At 40.6% G+C, this 22,264-nt stretch overlaps 2 protein-coding genes across 2 annotated transcripts; both read right to left on the reverse strand.

The window, feature by feature from the left end:
• Positions 1 to 184: 184 nt before the first annotated feature.
• Positions 185 to 13,588, reverse strand: prune2 (prune homolog 2 with BCH domain). The gene is made up of 11 exons (XM_079524450.1): positions 13,394 to 13,588; positions 10,367 to 10,441; positions 9,447 to 9,638; positions 9,081 to 9,266; positions 7,322 to 7,424; positions 5,819 to 5,950; positions 5,251 to 5,337; positions 3,591 to 3,689; positions 2,410 to 2,448; positions 632 to 679; positions 185 to 403 (listed from the first exon to the last, which is right to left on the reverse strand). Exons 2-11 carry the CDS (start codon positions 10,419 to 10,421, stop codon positions 373 to 375), a joined length of 972 nt encoding a protein of 323 aa, XP_079380576.1. The 5' UTR covers positions 10,422 to 10,441; positions 13,394 to 13,588; the 3' UTR covers positions 185 to 372.
• A 1,771-nt stretch (positions 13,589 to 15,359) lies between these two features.
• On the reverse strand, positions 15,360 to 21,909 carry LOC306939221 (guanine nucleotide-binding protein subunit alpha-14-like). The gene is made up of 7 exons (XM_079523769.1): positions 21,803 to 21,909; positions 20,293 to 20,477; positions 18,776 to 18,930; positions 17,943 to 18,071; positions 17,415 to 17,544; positions 16,967 to 17,120; positions 15,360 to 15,820 (listed from the first exon to the last, which is right to left on the reverse strand). Exons 1-7 carry the CDS (start codon positions 21,906 to 21,908, stop codon positions 15,630 to 15,632), a joined length of 1,050 nt encoding a protein of 349 aa, XP_079379895.1. The 5' UTR covers position 21,909; the 3' UTR covers positions 15,360 to 15,629.
• Positions 21,910 to 22,264: the final 355 nt, after the last annotated feature.

Genomic DNA, 22,264 nt, shown 5'->3' on the forward strand with positions numbered 1-22,264 from the left:
CACGTTAGCGTTTAACCACATTAACCATTAACCCATTTTGGGGCGGGAACCCCTTTTGGTGTTTTAAACATTGTTATAATTTAGCTATTGAAAAATAGCAGATCTACAAGCTCATAGCGCGCCACCGAGTGGCGCGCTATGAACTTGTAGGTCTGCTATTTTTGAAAAATCGTTAAAATGTGCCTCAAATCTTTCCGAAAATTGTCATGATTTAGAAAACTTCTTTTTTTTAATTTCGACGTCAGGCCTGAATGGGTTAAATGCAGGACGTTTACGTGTAACAGAGTATTTCTACATGGTGGTATTGCTAGTTTTACCTAAGTAAAAGAAATCAGAGTACTTCTTCCACCACTGCTTTTAGGACATTTGTCTTCAAGAGCTGCTGGCGCTGGCTTGGTCTGGTCTGTAGGGAAGACGAGAGAACAAAACAGACATTAAAAGGGGTGTTTATAAATTATATGGATGACAGGCTAGGACGATAAAGCCATTTCTCTTCCGTGTGTGCGAGTGTGAGTGTGTGTGTATGTGTGTGTGTGTGTGTGTGTGTGTGTGTGTGTGTGTGTGTGTGTGTGTGTGTGTGTGTGTGTGTGTGAGTGTGTGTGAACTTCAAGAAATGGCTCAAATTACTTACACTTTTCTGCCCGCTGTTGGCTCTGGTCCCAGCAGGAAACTATTGATTCTTTAAAACAAAGATGGGGGTTGGTGTCAGTGAAGAATCTATTAGTTAGACTGAGATATAGTAACTTTAATGTGCTGTGAATTTCCAGAGTTCACCCAACTTAGAAAACACCTTTATTTTTGCCACTGACCAAGTGACAATTGATTCAAGAGTCCATTTAGTGTACAGTGTCAAACGTTAGTTTACTGTAAGCAAGCACTGTAATGCCACTTTGCTACATACTTTCAAATGGCCATTTACAGAAGCAAGCTACAAAGACACGATTATATTTCTAAAGAGGACATTTAAGCCATGCCACATGTAAGATTCAAGCCAGAAATCTGTCAAAACTTTCTATTGGAAGCTTGAAACTACATTGCAATTGAATTCTGACAGTTAAATTATGACTCACTTTTGAAGAGTTTGGGATCGACCAATTCTGAACAATCTGACCAAACAGAGCAAGTAAACAAGCAGAGAAATATGCAGCGAACAACATAAGATGAAGTATGTCATCTGTATAAATCTTCATCCCTAGTAGCAATGAAGATTTATATAAGATAATAATTGTAGGGTACAAATATTTATCTTAGTGTAATATTATCACCAGAACATCACCTAGCAATGAGTAGTTACTTGGTTTTAATGAAATATAATGTGATGATTCTGATTCTGCATGATACGATCGTACATCGTAACGTGAAACATGTCAAATCTTCATTAAAAGATAACAATATGTTAGCCCACTAAAACAACATATGTTATCACATTCTAGTATGACATGTTTCATGTTAAAAACAAATATTATTATTTTTACACGTTGGTTATTTAACACTCTCGCATCCATCGTAGCCTATAACGGCACCCTAGACCTGTCAGTCTGAATGGCCCAAGACTTTTAAGATGAACAAGATTAATGCAATGATGTGGAAATGTTGTCTGGGACGACGCTAAGATGGCCGATATCGTACAGTGCATGGTCACCTTTAACCACTCAAACCCTCTATATACCCTCAGGGTAGTAATAGGTTCCCTTCTGTTTTCTCTCTACACTATTAAAATGGTCGCCAAGGACTTATTTAACTTCTTTTTCATGATGTCCTGGAGCGCCAAGGACGTGTTTTTTTTGGTAAAAAAATACTTATTTTTTTGAAAAAAATAAAAATATATAAAATAAAATAAAAGATATATGGTGGCGGTCTGGGACTTTTGGCGCCCCCTAGTGGCGGTGGATGAGTTAAAGGTTACATTTACACTGGTACCCCGAATCAGATTTTTGGCCTGAAAAATGAAAACATCTGGAAAGTTTGAAACCGATTTTTGCTAATCAGATTTAAATCACATTTCTTAGCATTGTTCAGATAAATCAGACTGCATAATAAAACCAATCCGACTCCAATCTGGAAAATAAATCAGATTCAGACTGAATTTGGGCTACCAGTCTGAACAAGGTCTAAATATATTCTAGCCTAAAATAGCCGATCTACAAGGCTGCGACGTGTTGCGAGCTTGTAGATATGTTCACCAAATGTTCACCCCCCCAGAATAGAGACGCTATCTCTCCTGTCTCTGTAACTGCAACACAGCCAAATCCGGCTGGCCTCCATCCAACAGAATAACCCTGTGATCTTAAAGTGGGCTACAGTAGGTGATAAATGGAAGCTCTGGACAGGAATTAAACTGGGGCAGGGAGGGGGAGGCTTGTTGTCAGATACAGAAGTAATGAAGGGCTAGAAAAAGTGGACTCTTACTTTGAGCTCTCCGCTGCTTCCTTCAGCTCCTCATCCAGCCTAGGAGTGAGAGTTGACGCAACATGATGAATATATAATTGACTACTTAGGCATTTAGCAGATCATGCTCTCGGCCAGCGTGACTTACAAAGTGCCGGGAGAAAACAATTATGTACAATTAAAAAAAAACAATAAAAAAACAAAAACATGTACTCTGCCCTATAAAGCCAAAAGTGCAGTAACTACGCAAAGAATCAAACTGACACAAATGCCAGCCAACTATAGGTATACAAGTGACAGGTATAGTATAGTATATAGTGATATCGCACTAATTGTTTATCTGTTCAGGAGATACCAGTAATTGCTTATCCACAAGATCATGAAGGATGATTTGACCTCAATGTCTCCAAAAATATAGTTACTGCACTTTGGCTTTGTAGGGCAGTACAGGACTACATAGAAACCAAAGTCTGTGCTGTACTACATAGAAAACAACTATGTACAGTACTACAGTACATAGAAAACAACTATGTACAGTACTACAGTACATAGAAAACAACTATGTACAGTACTACAGTACATAGAAAACAACTATGTGCTGTACTACATAGAAAACATCTAACTACAGTACATAGAAAACAAGTATGTGCTGTACTATAACGATGGAAGTTGGAGATCCATTCCCCACCCGGCTATACAATACCCATTGTACCCGTGTCAGAGTACCCGTTCCACCTATATGTCTGTCCCTTTTATGCCCATATATGGAGATTTCTGTATATGTCTCTCTGTGTTCCTTAATTCCTATATATGGAGTTCTGTGTCAGGCATGCCCAAATATGGAGTGTTGTGATGTCAGAACAGGCCAGCTCCATATATGGAGCATGGGCAGGGGCATTGTCCAGGTTCTGGACAACCGTGGGTCCGACCGACTCGACACCGGGCACTGCACTCCCTGTGGGGGTGTGGAACGCGTGTCATTTGAAGTCGGTGGGGCGAACGGTTCTCCAGTTACGTGCATTACAGCCGTACACACGTACAGACAGAGACGTGGTGCATTAATAGATAGATGGTCTAATTTATGCATCATCTTATGATCACAAAAGCAGCTAACGTTTTAAAGACCCAACAGCCAGTATATGGGACTCAGGCATTAGGAGTTGGGGGAGGGGGGGTATGATAGTAGGGTGGATGCTGCTCACCTAATGATGCATTCTGGGATATGGATGAACTCCATGGGGATGAGTTCTTGCAGCTCGTCCAGGCTGTTTACATATTTTATCTTATTGCTGAACTTGGTGCTGTGACCGGATACATAAAATACACACACACACACACACACACACACACACACACACACACACACACACACACACACACACACACACACACACACACACACACACACACACACACAGAGAGAGAGAGAGAGAGAGAGAGAGAGAGAGAGAGAGAGAGAGAGAGAGAGAGAGAAATGCCACAACTATTATTTGATATGCATTAGCCTATGACTCCCATTTGATACGATTTGTATCTCTTGCACCCCAATCTACGCTGTACAATCCCCAGTGTTAATTTGAGTGACAGAACTGTAAGGATCTATGTAGTTCCTAACAATCATTCAATTGGCTTGGGACCCCCTGGAACCCCCCAAGGACCCCTGGGTGTCCTGTTTGAAACCAGCGTTCTCTCTATACTATTCAATCACAAGGACGTGCATGTGTCCAATTACAAAACTACAGCTCATTCTAGGATGTATGGTTTATGTCAGTGGTTCAGATGATCAATCACCTGTGTTCAGGTTTGGATCCATTGCACTAAAATAGGGTACAATGTTCCTATGTATTGGTATCACAATGAAAACTCTTTTTTTTATGTTTTAAAGAAGAAATACCATAACTTTTCTTTTTTACATTATTGTTTTCATATCAATGTTATAGTATCGTTGCAAGCTTAATTTCGTCAATAATTATTGGTTAAGCTTAATTTCGTCAATAATTATTGGTTTATGGGATATCGAATTAATTATACACTATTTCCCTCTCTCCCTAGAATGGGTTCACATTCTCCTGTAAGAAAATAAACAGAATATTTTGTCTCTCAATAATATAATCTCTCTAGTAAAATTACCTCTATTTTCCTGCTTTCTAAGGTTATTACAGTTAACTAAAACTACAAAATAACAAAAACTAGATGTTGAAATAACAATAACCTAAATGGTAAATGGTGCATTTATATAGCGCCTTTATCCAAGGCGCTTTACAGAGATTGTCCATTACAATCACCCATTCACACACACATTCACACACCGATGCCGGAGGAAACCATGCAAGGCACCAACCTGCACATCGGGAGCAATTAGTGGTTCAGAGTCTTGCTCAAGGACACTTCGACACTAACTCTGGGGGAGCCCGGGTTCGAACTGGGACCATCCGGTCACTCTACCCCTGAGCCACTGTTGCCCCCTAAAAAAAAAAGCTAAATAAAATAACAATTAAAATGAGGCTTACATAAAACATGTCTAACTGAAATTGAATAAAAAATTCAAACAAACTAAGATGGAAAATGTCCTTAGTTTTATTTATTCATAATAAGCCTAGTATGTGAATATGAAATCTATCTTCAAGATAATTTTTTAATCATCCCCTGGAAAACATTCTATTACCACCGCAACATAAACTAAAATTAAGCCGTGTTGTCAACGAAATAAAAAAATAAAATAAACTAGAAAACAAAAAGTCACGGTAAAATGAATATTTTACGATCCCAAATATAATAGCTTTGTTGTTATTATGTTATTTCATTATATTATTAACACTGAATGCACATGCCGGTAGGTGTTTAGCTATAGCATACTGTTACCTGATGAAGGGTCTGGTGATGGCGAGGATGGTCCTGATGAACCATGATGGGTGGACGATGATGAACGATTTCAAATTCTTCCTGAGCCTAGATATAATTAATAATAATAATAGATTATACTGTAGCATTATCAGAGGTATAATTTGGTTATTATCAGAGGTACTATCAGTTCAGGCCTAAAAGAAAAAGAGTTCCACAATTTTCAAACAAAAAAAAACAAGAGAAAATAGCAGATCTACAAGCTCAAAGAACTTCAGCTCACAAAATGTTATGCTGTGAACTTGTAGATCTGCTATTTTGGCTATTCATTTCACAAAACAGGAAACACGTGAAGACCGTTTCCTGTTCAAATCTTCTGCTGTGCCAATCAAACAAAGCTATGGAATATGAAGAGGAACAGGAAATGGGTATATGACGCTTTTGGGAAATCTGTCACTACATTCAAGCATGAGTCTAGTTACAGTTAAAAGCTGTTTGTTTTTATTAACGTTCCACCTTGAACAGTCATGTACTGTATACTAAATCACTAATCAATAAAACAAATAGTGAACGGCTTGACGGGACCAACCTTCTGTCAATCATCTGATAGCATTTTTTCAGCCAACCGAGGCCAGGCATTCTCCTGTGGGGCGTGGCTCCGTTCAGATAGACAATCATGTAGTCTTCTGCTACCATCAGCTCTAGTGTACTGATCACAAAGCTGCACACATGCACACACACACACACATGCACGTGCACATGCTCACAAACGCACGCACAAACGCACGCAGGCACGCACACACGCACGCATGCACGCACACGCACGCACGCACACACACACACACACGAGACCCCCAAATTAATATGTATTTGGCTGTGGACCCACATCTGAAAATAGGGGGAAACGTTTACGGTTTCACTCCACATCACATAACGCGGGTAACGCACGTGCAGTAACTATAATGGCCTTACTGAATGGGAAACGGTAACTTAGCTTACTAGTTACAGCAAAAAGTAGTTTCTTTATGTAACGCCTAACGCATTAGTTCCAACACTGATAATGTAGTGGCATTTTGTGGCATTAAGAGCACACAAAGTTTAAACAGCTCTATATTCTGATGGTGATCATTGCTATGTAGTTGTTCAATATTAGGGGTCTTCCCAACTCTCCAGCTCTTTAATAAACAGAAAACAAATTTTCAGGTGGGTTGCCAAATGCCAATTTCATCCAATCAGGAGTACCCATTTGCATTTATCCATACATCCAACCACAATCCATCCATATTCAACTGCTTATTCAGGGTTGGGTCACGGGGGCAACAGTTCCAGCAGAGAATTCCAGACATCCCTTTTCTCGGGCCACATAAGAACGTTCATCCTGGGGGACCCTGAGGCATTCCAAGGCCAGCTTGGATATACTACCCCCATGACCCATCTGGTCCTTGTTCTGCCTTGTGTCTTCCTCCCAATGGGACATGCCCACAGGAGTCTCTGTCTCCCTAGGGAGACAGAGACACCAGGAAGCATCCGTCTGTACTATACCCGAACCACCTCAACTGGCCTTTCCGCATGAAGGAGCAGCGGCTCTACTCTGAGTCTCTCCCATGGGTGATTGAACTTCTCACATTATCCCTAAAGGAGAACGTAACTATATTCCTCACCAGCCACCCGCCTGGGAAGACTACTGTTCACTACTCACGCCACGTGTGAACAAGGCCACGAGTGAACAATCTGAGTAATCCTTTATAAGATTACATTTTACAGTGTTTCACTTCCATTTGTTCTGCTCACTTCTTTTCCTGTATCCTGTATGAGGTTTTGATTGGGTAACTTGCATACTGACCTGAAAATGCATTTTCTGCTTGCTAAAGAGCTGAAGAGACACGGAGACCCCTGTTACTGAACAAACAGTCCGAATATAGAGAAGAGAATATAAGATAAGGCTGTTATATTTGTATATTGTATGTATTTAAAACTGTTAATCATTTTGTCAGGGACGGCCTGGACGCCCCTTCAATGATCCATGGGGGTCTCCAGACCCTAATTTAAGAACCAGTGTCTTACAGAATGTGTGGTACAGTATGTGTCTTACAGGAAGAGGTTCTCCATCACTTCATGGTAGTCCTCTCTGTCACTGTCTGGCAGGAAACAGGCGGCGAAGACGATGATGGCGTTGACTCCATTTCCATAGTAGCCTGGATGATGTAAACAAGAATGCAAAACAGTCAGTCTGATCATGTGACGTTGTCAATAGTTCTCAAACATTTCCATTTCCCAAATTGATACGTATTAGGCCGGGGTCTGGCAGGGACCTTTGTTTTTTTACAAGATGTTTTTTCGATTTTTGTCTCCGCCAGCTAGCCTCGGAAACACAGCCGTTTTTATTTCCAAGGAGAAAAAAAAAGTCTGGGACTGAGTCCACTTCAATTCAGCATACGTAGCGCAAACGTCGATCACTCTCTGCTGATTTCTGATCGTCTGCACCTTTGTTAAATTGACGCACACACGCACATACTATACATACACACACACACTCCTCTCTCTCTCTGTCGCTCTAATTAATTAGTCTCATGTCGCGCAGCTGCGTCTAGATTCTCCATGCGGATCCTGCCGGGAGCTGCCTATGCCATAGAAAGCATAGGTGAACCCCAGAGAATAATGTTTTCGCCCCTGTGTGTCCATCCGTGTGTCCGTCCGTCTGTTACCAGCTAATCTACGGCACCGTTGGCCCGGTCACTACGAAACTGTGCACACACAGTCCCTGGATGCCAATTCCGAATCTCTGCCCCAAATTTTCCAGAATGGCCTGTTATAACGCCACCATGAGGCAGATTTTTTTTTTAAAATATATTACTCCTACAGATTGTATCCATACATAACACAAATCGGTACACACTATCTCTATAATGCGATCCATACAGATCTGTCCAATTGTCCATATTCCATCCCAATTGGCTAAGAATGGCTTCCAAAGTTTGCAGGATTGGTCCGTTTTGAACAAAATGCCTCAAATCCTATACAGAATGCAATTTACGTGACATTTTGCACGCACATTCCCACACACGAAATGCCACTTGAAAACTTTCAAATCAGCCTGATGGTGGTGCTATAACAGGCCGATTCGCATGTTTACCTAGAACTGCACATATTTGCGTGAAACTTTGCATGCACACTCCTTAGAGGCAAAGGAAAAAACCTTTGACTTGCATTTTTCACATCTGATTTTTATAGCGCCACCAGGAGGCTGACTTTTGTAAAACACATTTTTTTGAAATTATTATCAGATTCTGTCCAAAGATCACGCAAATCAGTACACAGCATCTCTATGTGATTAAGACGGATCTGTCCAATATTTCATATTCCAAGCTAATTGCTAACATTGGCTTCTAAAGTTTGCAGGATTGGCCAGTTTTGAACAAAATGCAGTGTGACATTTACGTTAACGGAGACCTGTGCTCCGAGGAGCACTTTTTCTAGTCCTCATTCATTTCTCATCCAAACTTTTTTTTGATGCAATATTAACCACTTTTGCTGGGGACCTCCTGGAACCTCCTCAAGGACCCCTGGGGGTCCCCAGACCCCATTTTGAGAACCACTGATCTACTGAATTACGCCTAGCTAAAAGAATAAATTTGCATGCAAAAACAAAAAGAAAAGGCTTTATTTCTGTGTGTATTTTGAACTATTTTCACATGAGAGCGAGGTCTACTTGAATAGAATCTGTGCAGGACTAAAAAGGCAGATTTGCACTTGGATAGAAAGCAGCAGCAGATGGTAGATCTAAGCTCTAGCTACCTCCATGGGAGATGACCTTCTGGTAGGACTCTATGGTAGATCTAAGCTCTAGCTACCTCCATGGGAGATGACCTTCTGGTAGGACTCTATGCTCTTCATGTTGATACGGTGCTCCTGCTCTCCGATGACCACCGTCCTCCACAGCTTGCTGTCCTGGCGTTCCTCCTCAGTGGAATACGTTGGGATTGGTTCACAGGGCTCCCTCGCCACAGCCGCACTCTTATTGGCTGGCGCCGGTGGGCCTGGATTGAAGTAAACGTTGGGATTTCACAGGGAGACCACACTGACGTCAAAATTATTTCGTACGGCAAGGCCTATATTGATGGGGATAAGCACAACTATTTAATATAGTATTATATAATACTATATATTTATATGTGTATAACCATCCATGTATATATATGGGGACCAGACAGACCAACCTTCCCAGTCCATTTCATGGTCAGTATAATCTCCCTCATCCGGAGTGTCAAGGTCATCCACATTGATGTCGAGGTCGTCCGGAGTTTCCCCAAGGTCGTCCTCGCTTTGGTCCAATGACAGGCTGATACGAGGGGCGGAGAGTTTCTTTCTCTGGGTAGGGCCTCCTTGCAGGGGTAGAGAGGTGGGAGGAGCTACGAAAACAGTACATTAAATTTGACAGAATATATATATATATATATATATATATATTTTTTTTGAGTGGTGCAAACCACTCCAACAACCAGCTTTGTCTGTATGTTTGTGTACCTGTGTACGTGTCTGTGTACCTGTGTACGTGTCCATGCACAGGTGAGCATGGTTACCATGGTCACTGACATTACGTCAGACCACAGCTGATCAGGCTATATAAGACCTTGCACCACTCAGTTCACACGGGTGTGATTTTTTTTTAATTATTAAAAAAAACATGGCATCAAAGTCTAAACGCAATTTATCTTCTGCTCTCAAACCTCTCAACCATTGAGATGCTCCCTGCTCAAACATCTGCGTTATAGAACACAACAATCTATTTGTGGACGTCTGATGGTTATAGTAACGATTACAACATCGGGTTGTACATTATCGAGGTGTCACCAAATGAACCATTTGGTTCCATTCCATTTATACACACAATCACAACCGTGTAAAGTGATGGACGCTCTTATCATCATACATCATCTCATTCTGGCCATCATTATTTTTGCCTTCAATGTTTGTGCTTAGTTACACACTTTTGTCTTCAATGTTTGTGTTTACACACTTTTGTCTTCAATGTTTGTGTTTACCCAGACCCTCAAAGCTGGACATAGGAGGGGCTAGCACCCCTCAAAAAGGTTTGAGAACTACCACGATGGGTTTGAATGACTGTATGCATGTTCACCTGGTCTGCCTTCGGCCCCGTCAGAGCTCATCTTCCTCTCAGATGTCAGGTCCATCCCCTCATCACCCAGTAGACCTGCACAAGATCAAACACATGCAATAAATAAATTATTCCAGACATATCATCACAAAGACCAGACCTATACACATCTGGATGAAACATAAACAATTGCACATGGTTAACATCCCATGCCAGTGCCATCGTCATCTCCCAGATCAGATCAGATCGCAAAACATACAGAATTGATATAAAATGTATGCATGCCTATTCACTCTTGTGTTGTCCTAGGTGTGCAGGTGACCTGAAGTACCACCAACTGCTTGTGCCAGAGTCAGAGAACAGATCATCTAGTCTAAAGGGGACTTCTCCATATACCTGTAGAGAGTTCATAGTCATGGTAATTTATTATTAAAACAATAGTGGGAGGCAGAGTAGTGCGAGTTACGTAAAAGTATGTTTTGAATAAATTGTACTTATATTACTTTTAACACAACATACTTTGCATGATTGTGGACTCCTACAAGTTCCTGGGTATACTGTACACCTGAACAAAGACCTCGACTGGAGAGTCAATACAGAGGCTGTGTACAAAAAGGGTCAGAGCAGGCTCAAGTCCTTTGGAGTATGTAGCAAGCTACTTGTGATGTCCTATCAGTCTGTTGTGGCCAGCGTTCTGTTTTATGCTGTGGTATGCTGGGGGGGGGGGCATCAAGGCCGGTGAGCTCAACAGGCTCAATAAAATCATAAAGAAGGCCAGCTCTGTTGTTGGCCTCCGAATGGAGAGCCTGCAGTCAGTCGCGGAGAGGAGGATCGGGGTCAAACTGGACTCCATGCTGGCTAATCCCTCCCACCCCTTCTATGGTGTGCTGCAGGATAAGGTGAGCACTTTCAGCCGTAGGCTCACACTCCCCCCGAGGATGCACACGGAACGATACAGACTCTCTTTTATGCCAACTGCTATCAGACTATACAATGCATAAGAACTCCCCCCCCCCCCCCGAATGGCATATGTCCTTAGTGGTGCTGGTCTTGTGTGGTTTATGTCCATTTGTGTCTGTTTTTGTGTTTCTGTCTGTCCAGTAGTTTTAGCTTTCTATGTGTCACATTGTGCTGTTGTAACGCTTCAATTTCCCCTCTGGGATTAATAAAGTATATGTCATCTCATCTCATCTCATCTCATGGGCCATGTGTAAAAATATTCTAATGATTTGGCCACATTCTGCTTACCCATTTATTATTAATTGCACAATTTGTTTGTGTCATTCTCTCCGAGCGACTTCAGCCAAAGAGACTGACTGGTATTTGCATTGGCTCTGTCACATGACTCCGTCTAACCAAACAAGCATATAAGCCAATCACCACCAGCCAATAACTAGTGTAGCCGGGTGACGTAATGACATTTGAGGACGGACTAAACAATAGTTACGTTCTGCCTTCTTTGTCTTCTGTCATTTTTGGAAGATTTAAAGTGACATGGTTTACAACTGTAGTAATTCTTTGTAGGACTAATTTACTTCTACTTGAGTCATTATTTTCTCTACCCACCTCTGGTGGGATGGGGCCCTGTGTTTACAGAAAGAAAGAAAGAAAGAAAGAAAGAAAGAAAGATTGAAAGAAAGAAAGAAGTGGCTTTTAATGAATTAAGTTTCAATAGATAAGCTACCTTTGAGATTGATTGATTGAGTACTTGATTAACAGTTTGCAAATAGTATAGTGGTACGATTATACAATGGTCCTAAAAGCATAACAGAAAAAGCCCTGAGGCCTGCTTTCCATTGTGGTCCTATGTATCCAATTCATTGAGACATACAATAATGAGATTGAAAAAAGATATTGAGTTTAGGAGTAGGGATGTGATGGAGACAGACAGGAGAGGTTTTGAGGTTAAGGGTCATCTGATAATATACTCTTTTCCTTAGTAATGATTAATCATCCATTAATCCATGAATCCGGCAGCGATAGAGGCAGGAGAAGGGGAAGGGCATCGGAGGGTCTGTTTCATCAGCAGAAGACCATTCATCTCCTCTCTCTCTCCTATAAAAGCATGATTTGTACTTGGTCGTACAAACATCGTCCCTCGCAGAATATAGAGCCGATCTACAAGCTTACAACGGGCCGTGTCCGCATTGTGAGCTTATAGAGTGTTTTCGGCGAGTGACACACTGTCGCACGAACGGCGGAGCATAAATTAAAGGCATTGCTGTCGCAGACGCTCGCCTCAGAGCAGACACAAATCCACGAGCTGTCACGTCACGTGTGCTCAGCTCACAAATGTGGATAAAAGAAAATAGGAGTGCTATTTTTAGCAACTGCAATGGAAAAACTCATTTGAATGGCTGGTGAATTGTGTTAATTTTTAGATAAACACCAAGCTCATACTTATGTACAGTACATTCTATGTGTGTGTGTGTGTGTGTGTGTGTGTGTGTGTGTGTGTGTGTGTGTGTGTGTGTGTGTGTGTGTGTGTGCACGCACACACAGTCAGAGACACACTACATACAGTATTTGAGAGTGATAAAGTGATCTGCTGTAGGGCTGTCACACGATTACACAATTTGTGTTTTTGGCTTTGGACATTGGAACATAATATCCAATATCAATATGTCCATGTTGGAACACTTTATTTCGGTTAGTTTTTTAGGCTTCATAATCACAACTTGCACAGGGCTATATGAAGAGCAACTTAAACATACACAGAAATTACTGACACATTTAATGATATACTTTAAGCAGAAATAGCCGATCCACATCATGTGACGGCTATTTCTGCTATTTTTGGAAAATGTTTAAAAATGTATAAACATTTTTCTACATGGAAATTATGTGCAAAAATAATTGTGATTAACAAAAAATTGCGATGAGACGAACAGGCCCTAATCAGCTGTTTTAGGTTTAGGTTTGCTCTCCATGGAGGATGCTGAGCTGTTCTGGACAGCACAGTGGTGCTGATGACAGTCTCCTCCCTCCCTCATCTCAAACACTTATCTCGTTCTTTATTTCCACGCGGAATCGAAGCCATCTACTCACCACGGCTGGGGCACAAGGAATCTGTCCTCCTGTTTCTCAAAGCATGGATGTATTATCAGCCCCCTTGCCCAATATAAAACGTTATTTTTTCCCTGCTCCCAGCCGCGTCGGGTAAGATAGTGATGCTATAAACAGCTCACAGGGTCCAGTCCACCATTTTGTGGTCACGTGAGGTGTTGTTGTGACCAAATAAGGGCGATCATCATCTGCTACGAGAAATAAAAACACAAAGGATATTTAAATAAGGAAAGGGCAGATGGGTCACTTTCTGAGCCGGAAGTATGGGCTACAGATTCCATCTAGTCCATCTAGTGTGATTATCCTTGTTTTAAGAATATTCGCGGTGCCTTAAAGATAACTACACTACCCACAATCCTGACTTCCTGAGAGATGTCACTGATGATTGGCGGCTTTGGTGGAGATTGCTGTTACCATGGAAATGTTCACCGACCACATACGCGTCAAGTGGGTCTACCCATTTTGGTCACAAAAAAATTTCCAGTACACTTTTCCCACTTTTTCTTACAAAAGATAACTTCTTTTTTTTTACCATTTTACAAAATTAGGCTATAGAAATACACATTGAAAAATACATATAGAAATAAAAAAAATAAAACTCCATAGGCCTATAGGCTACTATGTTTATACATCGTCAAGTTCTACAAGTTCACAACGCCTCACCATGTGACTCAATGTGAGATTGTATGTTATTTACAATTTGTTTTTAAAGCTAGGGCTTATGCTATATTAATTCATAATGGTTTGATTTGATTTGTGTAGGCTAGTGTGCGGGGGAGATACCAATACCCTGCATTTATAAAGGCAGGCTACACTAAAAGCAACTCCACCCTACCAACATACATGCCCAATAAATATAGCCTACAACAGAGCAAACTGTAATTAATTAATAATTTGACATAATGCATTCGTTTAGAGATGAGGACGTCCAAAGCGGTGGAAATCCAGAGTAGTTTTTTGTTGTTACTTACCTATAAAGACTGCCCTGTTGGACAAAGATCACACTTGACTTGACTTCACACACACAGCCTACACTGTTTGGTACAAAGGTCTTTCTTGCACAGCAACTATAAATCATCCAGCATGCATGGCCACACCTGACTCTGCAGCCTAGCAGTTTGATCAAAAACGTAGCCTTCATAAAGTTGTTTGGTTCAGTGGTTCTCAATCACAACTTTTTCAGGCCGTGACTCCCCAAAATGATCATATTTGAATTAGGGACACCACACCCTGACAAGCACTTGGAATTGAGTTGAGGGGTAAATATAGATTTGACTTTTCCTTGTTTCCATTTATTTAGTTAAAAATCTCACCAACCCCCCCCACACACACACACACACCCCAAAAAAGGACAACACGTCAAGTAACATTAATTTATTGTGTGTGTGGGGGGGGCAGGGAGAGAAGAAACAGTTCATTGCATAATGTGCTGCTCAGTTCTGGCATAAATAATACGACCTAAACTGGAAGAACGTTTAACTGTAAAATGTATCATTTTCACTTCCTCTTCATAAATATAGCATTGATTGATTGATTGATTGAAATATTTATTAACAGTTTGCAGAATTACAGTACATTTCGAGCACAAACTCAATACAAAGGCTGTTAACTGTGAGTGGACGACCCAATTAAGCATTACACTTGTTTACAACAGGGTCCACCATGTTCAATTCATCAAAACATTTAGAGACGTACAAATAGACACTTCTATATAGACAAAGAACAGAACAGGAATTCATCATAATGGAGGTAAAAAGGGAAAAGAAACATATACAGTGAGGGAAAAAAGGGGGGGGGGCATAAAATGGCAGGAAGACGGGGTGGGTCACATTCTAGTGCATTGTCTTTACCAGTTTGACACTGATGTGCTGATATAAGATGTCACACAAGATTAAGGGAATTTACTCCCGAACTGTCTGTACTCCCTAAACAGGAAGTGATCAGTGATGTGTGAAAGAATTTATGCAAATTGTTTTTCTGAATGTCAACAATGGTCAGGCCCGTCCCATGGTTTAATTTGTCATCTATAATGTACATGTTAACTACTGTATTTACTGGAATCTCAAACCTGACAGCTACCTATCATAATCTGCTTTTTTTCCCCCCCAGAACAAGCCTCAAGCAACAGTAAAGTAAGCAGGAAGTAATTAAGTTAAACAACCAGTAAAACAACAATAGCCTACAAACAGACATCCGTCATTACAAATCACTTTATACTTTATGCAAGGTTAAAAGTGTTGAAGTTCTGTTTTAAGATGGCGTGTTTGACGTCTTTGAAGACGACACGAATGTTCTCCGTGTCAGTAGCACAGGTAAAGTGTCTGTAAAGGTCTTTCTGGTGTCCAACGTGGTAGTCCTCATACATTTTTACGATGAATTCCATTGCGGCTTCAGCGTCTCCCCGGGGGCCTATGAATGAACGGTATAAGGCAATAATACATTTAATTAAAGTTTTTCACCCGAGGCCAATTCTACAAATGCCTTCTAAATCAGTAGTTAGGTATTATATATATGGCCGCGGACCCCCATCTGACCCCATGTGTTGTGCCAGGGACCCCCAGAAGATAAAAATTATTCCAAACATTTCTGATATTCTTCAAAAATGTTCAGATGTACTGTACAAGCTTGCAGTGCGGCACGAAGTGAGCTTGTATATCTGCTATTTATCTGTTCTAAAGCAATGTTCTAAATCCTAAGTTTTCTGGAAAACGAGGTGCTCGTGGCAAGTTCCGAAAGCATCACTGTGCCAATAATGGCACACCCTTGAGTATAATATTATTATACAAGAGTTTTATTTCCATTTCTAAGGAGGCTAACTGACAAGTTGATTTTACTTTTGCTATTTTACTTTTTTCAGCTATACGTTTGCAAACTTCACAGCTGATGGAGAAGCTTCTAGTACAGTGGTTCTCAAAGTGGGGTCCAGGGACCCCCAAGCATCCTTGAGGAGGTTCCAGCGGGTCCCCAGCGAAATGTGTTAATATAGCATCAAAGATTAACCCACTTTAAGCCTATATATACACAACGAGCTGTGATGCAGCACTTTGTGATCTTGTAGATCTGCAATCCAATCCAATATTCTATGGGGGTTCCTTCCTGGCTCAAAATCTTTTCAAATGAGGGTCCGCTGCCAACGACATTCATTTGGATGACCTTTACATGAAACGGTTTGAGCAGCGTTATAGTAGATGGTAAAATTCACTGAGGATTTTACATACTGTGTAAGGTCAAGGCTGAACAACTGGCCATATTTTCAACCAGTGGAGAACGACTAGGTGTGCTGTCATGCATGATTTGAGCACAGCTAGCCTATTTCAACCATTCAGCTTACTTGGTCAGAACTTGGAACTACCGTTTGTATTAATATAAACCACTGAAGTAAACCTTAACCTCTAGCACTTAGAGACTAGACTTAGTAAACAGGACCTGAGTTGGCTCGGTGCTTTGACCGCTTTTTCCCCGTCTACACCAAGATCTGCTATTTTTGGCTAATGATTGCCCCAGAATATGGACCCCCAAGTGGTGTTTACACATACAAAGCATAGTGTGTTTTACCGCGATATGCTGGGAAGTAGTCTGCCAAGTGGGATGTTCTGATTTTCTCTTTTAGCAAGTCTGTTTTGTTGAGGAAGAGGATGATGGAGGTTTCGTGGAACCATTTGTTAGTGATGAGGGTCTTGAACAAGGCTTTGCTCTCTTCCAGTCGATTCTGTTAAGAGAGAGTTGAAGATCTTACTTAAACCACACAATCTACAACGATGTGACGCATTGTGAGTTTGTAGATCTTCTATTTTCAAAGGATGTTTATACATTTATACGGTTGAAAACTTGTGAAATGGGGCATTCTGCATTATGAGTACTTTCTACGTTTGGTACTTTTAGGTACATTTTGATAGCAATACTTTTGTACTTTTACTCAAGTAAATAAAGAATTCCAGACTTACTTATTCCAGACTTATACTTACGTATTTCTGCATTGCATTTACTTGTGAGTAGTGCTTACCTCGTCCTTACTCTCCTGAAGGAGCTGGTCATACTCGCTGATGGCCACCAGGAATATTACGGTGGTGACGTTCTCAAAGCAGTGGATCCACTTCCTTCTCTCTGAGCGCTGACCGCCCACATCCACCATTCTGTGCCCATCGACAAGATGAACAAATGGATTAACCAACACACTGTTGTTTTTGAACGGGTCACATGGTCTGAATCCCATTACGTGAGGTTCCTTCCTCCCATATCTTGGATATCGTTTCAATTCATGAAATCTCTTTGCCTGGTAGGTCTATTTTGTTAGGGGAGATTTGTATTTCTTTTGTTCTGTTAAACCTGAGGAGTTTATTATTAGTAGTAGTTATCAGAGATCTCTTTTTCAAGTAAGATCTGGCATGTACATTTGCATAACTAAATATAAACTAAATGCATTATGCATTTTATTAGCTATGGCTGTGTTGTGTACATGACCATCTTTTTGATAATTTAGAACATAAACAAAGGGTAGGTGTAAAAATGATTGGAATAGAGAGCCACTTACCGAAAGAGGATAACATCCATATCAAAGCAGTACTCTACGATGCCTGTGGTGGCAATCCTGACTCTCAAGATGTCCTGCAAGGTGGGAAGGTAAAATGGGGACGTGATTCTGTCCAAGTCACTTAAGTAGCTGAAAAGTTAAGAAGAAAATGGTTTAATACCTACGGATAGAAAAATCCCATATTTGTTAAAGGGAAACTTCACCCCTTTTGCAAAAACATATATGTTAATGATGTTTAGAATATTTAGAACACTTTCCTGGTGGTCTTTATGTGTGTAAATATGTGGTTTTTGATATTTTAGATTTTAGCAGTGAGCCCAGAGTCTCTGATATCATGTACACTGGGCTCACTTACTTCCTGGACTACATGTTGTCTCAGTAAGACAGCCTTCCCCCTATCCACAAGGAGCAGTGCACCAAAGCATTATGGGAATTGTAGTCCAGGAAGGAAGTGAGCCCAGTGTCGACGTCAGAGACAATGATTGGTACACAATGGGTAGCCCTTTAGATGATTTTTTTGCATTCAGATGGCAGCAAACTCACAAAAGTGGTCTCGGCACACCATCAAAAACATTTTACTTCTAAACTGCTCATCAAAATCTAAGTGTTTAATGTAATCAATACAGTGATTAGAAAAACAGCTGAATTACTGAAATGAGTAGCCTTTAATATGCTGTCCTACGACGAATAGCAAAGAAAAGGATATTTTTAAGCTCACAACATATCTCATGATGACCCCCATTTAAAAAAAAAAAAAATTGGTGGCTAAGCTTATAAAATATTGGTTTTCCAGATGAACACAGGGTTATATTTAAGATGTATGATTGTCTTACTATTCGGCTGAATCAGACAATTGGAATTCCCTTCTGCGGGCGTAACACTTTTGAATTCCCAGGTCACTCCACACCCCTCTGATTGCATCCACCTGCCACGGTTCCAGAGCGGTCAACAGTCCTGCTTCCACACGACTTAAAGCCTCTGCATACCTCTGAAATACATCATATAGGCTAATACTATAAGACAGTGGTTCTCAACCCGTGGGTCGCGACCCCTCGGGGGGTCGCCAAATAATTTTAGGGGGTCCCCAAATTATTTTCAAAAAAAAAAAAAAAAAAAAAAAATGTATTTTTAATTTTCACGATTTTTCAAAAATAGCAGACCTACAAGCTCCTAGCGCGCCACTCGGTGGCGCGCTATGAGCTTGTAGATCTGCTATTTTTCAATAGCTAAATTATAACATAATGCTTAAAACACAAAGGGGTTCCCACCCAAAATGGGTTAAGGTTATTGTAGCAGTCAATTTATATTGGGGGTCGGGAGGGGGCGGGGCGGGGGTCCCGAGACATTGCCAAAGCATTTCCGGGGGTCCCCGGGCAAAAACGTTGAGAACCCCTGCTATAAGACAGTGGTTTTCAACCCTTTTCATATCAAGGTAATTTATTCAGCATTTGAGCCACGGACCACCATTTGATGAGATTTAGCCTCTCAGGTCCAAAACGTATAATATTCGTATATCGTCGGATAAGATTTTGTCCACAATTGAATGCTGTATTGATGTTGGTACCATAGGACAGATAACAGGCCAATGTTGATTAAAATAGCAATTCTTCTACATTCTCTAATTGTGTAGACCTCTTGCAAATTAAGTAATGCAATCATTCTTTAATAAGTCTTGAGAGTGTAAAATGAATCATTTCATTTTACACGGTCAAGAGTTAAATATCTATAAAGGGTCCATTTGTTTATCAACTCTCCATAATTTAGCTGGGGACCAGACCACCTGGAATCCCTTTAAGGACCACTGGTTGAGAACCACTGCTATAAAACAATATTTGACCGCTTTACTCACAGTGGAGATCACATTGTTCTGAATAAAAATGCATCTCTTTATCAACATGTAATTTGCGTTCTGTGTGGGTGGGTCCTTTGCGATGACCTTCTGATGAGGACCCTTTGTGGGTCAAAATGTATAAATACTGTACTTTATTTTTCTTTCTATTAGCTTGGAATCCCCATTGATGTCATTAGTAGGAAGGTTTCTGAACTGGCATAGCTCATCAGACAGAGATTGAGTAGCCAGAAACTGTGCCATCATAAAATGAGCATTAAAAACAACTTATATGAAGATAATGTTGAAAACGGACAAAGTTCTCCTTTAAGCATGATATTGGAACACCAAATAATACTATTAATGTGAAAATAGTAAATACCCATCTTACTTAATATTTATTGGTTATAAACTTACCATTTCAATTCATGTAAAAACATGAATTGAAATGGTAAGTTTATAACCAGATAATAGACTGACATGTGTGGACATGGTATATTTAGATAGGGTTCAGTGTCTTACAATGTTCTGTTCCTGTACGTAGTCGATGTGAAGTTCATTCATGGCATTCATTAATGCTCGAGTGGCCGTGACGATGTTTTGATGCACCAACTTAGTGAAGCCTTTCCTGTCAGCTTCACTGTACCCAGGACCATGAATGATCCTCATCTGTTTGATGAATGTGCTCTTTCCACTCTCACCCGTCCCTGCATGGGAAAATAATGTCAGATGTCAGGACATCTATGACGTGGCACTGAAAATTATCTGAACAGCAATCAGTTGCAGGTGAACATGGTCTCAGCACAACAAAATGGATGCGGTAGCGTAAGTAATACTTAATTTGGTTAAAACAAAACCTTTCGATTGCTATCAAGTGTTTGTTCGGTAACATGGGTCTCCTTGTCTCCAGCTCTTTAATAGAATAATAAAATTGGCAACCCACCAGGTTGCCAATTTTAGGAGAAAGTATTTCATTTATCAGCTTCAATTTGATAGTAATCCAGTTTCAATTTTGTATTTTTCTTTTCTTTGTGTCATCACTTCCAATTTCACTTCCTGTCACTTTCACTCCTGATTGGATGGTATCCCAACCTGAAAATGTATTGTTTGTATACTAAAGAGCTGGAGAGACAGGGAGAACCCTTACTTCACCTTTAAAATGTATTGTTTGTATACTAAAGAGCTGGAGAGACAGGGAGAACCCTTACTTCACCTTTAAAATGTATTGTTTGTATACTAAAGAGCTGGAGAGACAGGGAGAACCCTTACTTCACCTTTAAGTGAGCAAGAACCTATTCATAAGTGTATGATTCATTATTTACTTAGAAGTATATTTGCAAGCTCTTGAAGTGTGTGGATACATGGGCTCCCATGCAAGTTTAGTCTGTTTACATCTTCATATAAACAAATAAATCCTACTTTAATTAATCTGACAGTTGACAGATGAGAAGATTTTTTCTAAATAAAATGTGTAAATGCCCAGACCGGAAGCATGCTATGCCGTGTCAGTGATTTAGATTAACTGGGGGAAGTAAAGGGCCGTCCACACAAAGCACTGTACTGTTCTAGCTCTGCCATGATCGAGTTTCTTGAAAACAATATATTTCATAGTGTATTTTTATAGTTATATACAGTGCATGGACTGTGGACCGGTTGGTAAACTGGCAGCAGGTTTTGCGAGTCTTTATCATGAATGCAAAGAATGCAGCGACTTGTCTTATGGTGACACACACGTCAACAATGATAATCATTAAAGTAATCGTTAAAGAGAACAGTGAAAGGACTTTTAAATGCAATACATCTAATAACACTGTTTTTTAGAATGATTGTAATTATGTTATTCACCCTTTAACGATGGTCTTTGTACAGCCAAAACGTGCCAGTATCAGACGCGTATTTCTGTAAGGCCAAAAACGTTTAAACCTGCTAGAAATCCAGCCGACAACAAAAGAAATCTACACTTCCCATTCGAGTTGTGATCTGTCAAAGTGTTGCGGAGTAATAATTATTGAATTAATTCGGGTAGACTCACCTAAAAGAAGCAACTTCAATTCTCGAGTGGAGTTCCTTTTATCACGACGAAGTTGTCTCTCTATTTCCAGGTGTACTCTGCGTCGGTCTCGTGCCTCACTAGACATGCAACATCCAAACAGCCAATCCATGTTCCACGAGTTCAAAGCAGCACAACAGTGCTGCCAGATGAAATCAAACAAATGAATGGATAAGAGAGGCTCTCAGCTTTGTTTTATTCTGCCTGACCATGCAGGGACTGTCCTGTCCCAAACAGGAACAGGTGGATTGGCAGCTTTAAGCAGTCATTCTTCCTCATAGAACCCGTCCAGGTGCTTTTCACATTCCTTTCTGTGCAGGAGTGTCATCATGTAGCCTGCTTGGCTGTGGGCCACTACAGTATATGAAGCAGTATCCATGGCATGGCAGCAGGCCACATGAGCCAGGGAAGTCGATGGGTGCTTCCCGAATGGGTTTGAAACCG

Source organism: Electrona antarctica (genome assembly GCF_951216825.1).
Source record: "Electrona antarctica genome assembly, chromosome: 16".
NCBI classification, from domain to species: Eukaryota; Metazoa; Chordata; class Actinopteri; order Myctophiformes; family Myctophidae; genus Electrona; species Electrona antarctica.